The sequence below is a fragment of the Berghia stephanieae genome, chromosome 10, assembly GCF_034508935.2.
Source record: "Berghia stephanieae isolate SIO BIC M18660-M18661 chromosome 10, UCSD_Bste_1.3, whole genome shotgun sequence".
Classification (NCBI taxonomy): domain Eukaryota; kingdom Metazoa; phylum Mollusca; class Gastropoda; order Nudibranchia; family Aeolidiidae; genus Berghia; species Berghia stephanieae.
The window spans coordinates 23954443-23959442 of NC_088369.1; the positions used below are offsets into that span (position 1 = coordinate 23954443).

A 5000-nucleotide genomic window follows, 5' to 3' on the forward strand; every position below is an offset into this window, starting at 1 on the left:
TGTCGGAATGTAGATACTAGGTACTGGATAATGAATTTCTAAAATGATGGAGACCTGAAACATTGGGTGTTCCTTCCGTAATACGCTTCAACAGTCGTAACGTCACTTCCCTCTAATGACGCATGGTAACTTACTAACTGGCTCTAAACTATCGGAATAATGGCGGACGCCCTTATGAAATATTTCTCCAACGAGCATAAAAGCCTATCCAGAGGAAAAATAAACATTAAAAATCTGATCATGTTTTGACTGTTACATATTCTGATTACAAGACATATGAACAGTTCTAGCCAGCATAAAGAATAAAAAGAACCGATTTTCTTTGTTTAGAACCACGATGACCGCCGTTGCTGGGCGACGTGACATCAGACGATTGAATCCAATTGGGTGTTCAATGTCAAGTCGGTAAACATGGCATTTGTGTATTGATGGTGTGCGTTTAGATAAAATACACAATACATCATTTCTTCCCGCTATATCAATCGTACAAATAGACCAAAAAAAAATTTAATCTGAGAGAATTTAGTGACAAGAAATCATATCTGCTGAGAAAAACCCGTGCCAAATTTCAATTGCATTGTAAATACATTACTAAATTCCAGATCTGGAATTTAGTAATGTATATATTATGTCTTTATTGTTTGTTTTTTATTATTGTTGTTGGCTGAAGAAGGGGTTTGAACCCGAAACGTTCCATATTTGGCATTTTGTTATAATATTTTGAAACTGTTAAATTATTTTTGTTTATTATTTTGATTTTAAATTGGCTTTGCAAAGCCTGGTTCATCACGACATAATAATACGTTAACGATCACGTTCTCAACCTACAACGATCGACGAACGACGTTGAAGAAAAATGAAGATCTGTGCTCAGAGTCTAAGGACAGATCTTCGTTTTTCTTCAACGTCGTTAACTTACTAATAACGTTTTGAGGGCATGGCAGGGTACACCGATCGTCTCTATGTGTTTGTGTTGAGAATAGAGCTTCAGCATGACTGCTGACTCTCAGATATAACGTACCAACACACACACACACACACACACACACACACACACACAAACAAATTAAACAGTGTAACCTTAAACGTTTATAGTCTGATTATTACAATTTAGTGAGAACTACTCATAAAAGTGACTGACTAAATACAAGGGGGACAGCGTGGCTCAGCGGTATGGTCTTTGCTTCGTACCCAAAAGGTACCGAGTTCGACTACCTGCCTCGTTGTGTGGTCTTGAGCAAGTCACCTAGCCCTAGCTCACATTGCGGCGCTGCACTGCGGCTGGCGCCTGGGTTATTCCAGTCTTCCCTTGGAATAGACCCTAAAGACAAATTTCCTCTTTTATTTATAATTATTTTTTATTTAAAAAAATATTTTTTATAACAAACAGCTGAGTGACGTCAATTTCGTTCCTGCTATTTTTTTTATGTGTATAGAAGTTGCAATTCTATTATCATATTTTGTTGTTGTTAAATTGAATTCGTATCACTTTTCCATCAACACTTGTCTTACCATAATATGTTTTGTTTTATATCACTGTAAAGCGCTTAGAGCCTGTGGCAACGGGCCATTTACTATTATTATTATTATTATTATTATTATTATTATTATTATTATTATTATTATTATTATTATTATTATTATTATTACCTGTATAGAAGTTGACCCCTCAATCTCGTCCTCCTCTCTAAACTCAATCCTGTCCAATTTCGAGCCGCTTTTCTTACTCAATGTCTTCTTTTTAAAGGCCAGAGCCTTGGGGTCCTGTGACGGATGTTGCTTCTTGACCCTGTCTAGGTACTCCTTGTACTTGAAGCGACTGGAGAGTACAGTAAAATAGAAGGCAACAGGAAATTAAATATTATACAGATTTTTTAGCTTTTACTTTAAAAAAATGTTTTTTAGTACATTCTAAAATAAATAGAATTTACTACAGATATGAATTATTCCCCGCCCACCCCCCCCCCCTAAAACAATCATGCGTAATTTCGTTGCTACTAATTTTCTCGTCCTACTCCCCTCCTCCTCCTCCTACTCCTCTTCCTCTACCTCATCATAATCCTCATCATCATCATCATCATCATAATCATCATCATCATCATCATCACCACCATCATCATCATCATCATCATCATCATCATCATCATCATCATCATCATCTTCTTCTTCTTCTTTTTCTTCTTCGTCTTCTTCAGAATCAACAACAAAAACGAAAGTAAAACAACAATAATGTAATAATATCTCCTCCCCCTCCTCCTCCTCCTCCTCCTCCTCATCATCATCATCATTATCATCATCAACAACAAAAGCAACAACAGCAGCATTAACAAAAAACACACATCACGATCACCATCACCATCACCATCATCATCATCATCATCATCAACAACAACAACAATAACACAACAACAACAACAACAACAACAACAACAACAATAACAACAACAACAACAACAACAACAATTACAACAACAATATCACTAGACAACAAACCGCTTACTTTCTCAAAACATAGACGACCAGTATAACAATCAAAATGAGGAAGAGACCAGCCGCAGCGCCCAAAACAATCGGAATCATCTCTTCCTCCGAAGCCACTGACGCTCCAAAAACAGGGTTATCCAAGGGAGGAAATCGAATTATTACTAGTGCAGCCCTTTCAAAACTGGGTTGTCCCCCATCAGATACCACCACTGTGATTTCGTATGTGTCTTGTTTTAAATCGTCCACTTCACCTATCAGACGAATTCGTCCCTGGCTATCTATGGAAAATATTCTGCGTGGAGAAAAACAAAATTAAATATATTCCACAACTACAACTACTACTACTACTACTACCACTACTACTACTACTACTACTACTACTACTACTACTACTACTACTACTACTACTACTACTACTACTACTACTACTGCTACTACTGCTCTACTACTACTACTACTACTACTACTACTACTACTACTACTACTACTACTACTACTACTACTACTACTACTCTACTACTCTACTACTACTACTACTACTACTACTACTACTACTACTACTACTACTACTACTACTACTACTACTACTACTATACTACTACTACTACTACTACTACTACTACTACTACTACTACTACTAATAATAATAATAATAATAATAACTACAACAACAACAAAATAATAATAATATATAATAATAATAATAATAGTAATAATAATAATAATAATAATAATAATAATAATAAATAATAATAATAATAATAATAATATTAATAATAATAATAATGATAACAACAACAACAAGAACAATAATAATAATAATATTAATATAATAATAATAATAATAATAATAATAATAATAATAAATAATAATAATAATAATAATAATAATAACTAATAATAATAATAATGATGATGATGATATGATGATGATGATAATAATAATAAAAATAAAAATAATAATAATAATAATAATAATAATAATAATAATAATAATAATAATAATAATAATAATAATAATAATAATAATAATAATAATAACAATATTATTATTATGAATAATAATAATAATAATAATAATAATAATAATAATAATAATAATAATAATAACAATAATAATAATAATGATTGTAAATAAAACAATAAATGGCATTTGTACAGCGTCTTACATCGATTTCAACAGGCTCTATGCGCTTTACATTCGTAAAACAAATAATAAAGAAATACAATGAAAAATAAAAACATATCAATTTCAATTAGCAAATGCTAATATTAAAGTATTTTATGTTTTTTTAAACAATAAATTCAACAACTAGCATCTAAACGACTATGTAGTCTTGTGGTATGACACTTACTTTCATTTAGGAAGGTCCTGGGTTCGAGCCTTGTTCGGCGCACGGTTGAGTCGTTTAAAATGGCTCTTTACTCACATTATTTCACCATACTCAGGTGTAAAATGAGTACCTTGCCGTTAATAGCGTTGTCTCTGTCGGAAAAAAAGTTAATATCGCCTAACAGTCTCCATGTGTCGGCCTACATGTTAAGTGTTGCTGTTGGTCAGGGAGCCTTTGTAAAGCGCACGTTTATTGGATATTTCGCCATATAAAAGCTCAACTTAAAAAAACAAAAACATCCTACATAAGACCGCTTTGAGGCGGTGGATTGCAAATGATCTTTCGACGCGTGAGAGGAAACAATACTCTCTTTAATAAATACATTTATTTCAACTGGCAAATCTCTCAAATGTTAAACTTATAATTCAATTTTGCGGCGCACCGTGTTTACCCTGAAATAGTAAAAATTAAAAAAAACAACGTTGTCCCTCAGAGCCATTAGGCCCGGGGAACCAGAGTTTATCGCTAGTCGCTAGTCTATCGCAAAATACTTTCCTCCAGATCAAATAGACCCAGCTATCAATCACTGTTGGGTGGACAGGGGGGGGGGGGAGGGGTGAAGTCAGAAAAAATCTCGACTGCACCCGGAATCGATCTCGGTCCGTTTGATTGTGAAGCGAGTGCTCTACCAACTGAGCTATCGCCCCCCCCCTTCCCCTCTAGTAATAGTAATAGTACCAAGTTGATAGACGACAAGTCACACATTTTAACACAAAGATCTGACTTACTTGTCATGGTTGAGTAGTTTATATGACAACGTATCTCCTGGATCTACGGCCTGCAGAAAACACAAACATTCATAGAAAATTATATTAACACACGAAGAAACTCATCCCTCGGTTAGTTAAGCCAATAAAGGATAATGAAATAAATAACAATGTGAAACTTAATGTAATCTTCAATTTAATTACGAGAACAGATAAAATGGATGTTTCTGGTTTCCACTTTATCAACAAACAGGATGAATGAAACACTGCAGATGAATGAGATGACGTGGTAGTGGCGTTGTTAACGTCCATTCTATCTGTTTTCGTATATTAAATTGAAGCTTGCATTCAATTTCACATTGTTATATATTTCTTCGAGCTTCGAGCAGCAACATTTACATTAAAGAATCATGAT

General features: G+C 33.8%; 1 protein-coding gene across 13 annotated transcripts in view; it reads right to left on the bottom strand.

Moving 5' to 3' along the window:
• Positions 1-5000, bottom strand: part of LOC144980856 (protocadherin-19-like) — a 130492-nt gene that overhangs the window by 7659 nt on the left and 117833 nt on the right. For all 13 annotated transcript variants that reach the window (XR_013646976.1, XR_013646977.1, XM_078928720.1 and 10 more), the window contains 3 exons: positions 4607-4656; positions 2501-2776; positions 1651-1819 (listed from right to left, as the gene is read on the bottom strand). Coding sequence is in view for 11 of the 13 variants with exons in the window: in XM_078928720.1 (XP_078784846.1) it covers positions 1651-1819; positions 2501-2776; positions 4607-4656 (495 nt within the window). In the remaining 2 variants the exon portion in view is untranslated. The remainder of the gene's footprint in view (positions 1-1650; positions 1820-2500; positions 2777-4606; positions 4657-5000) is intronic.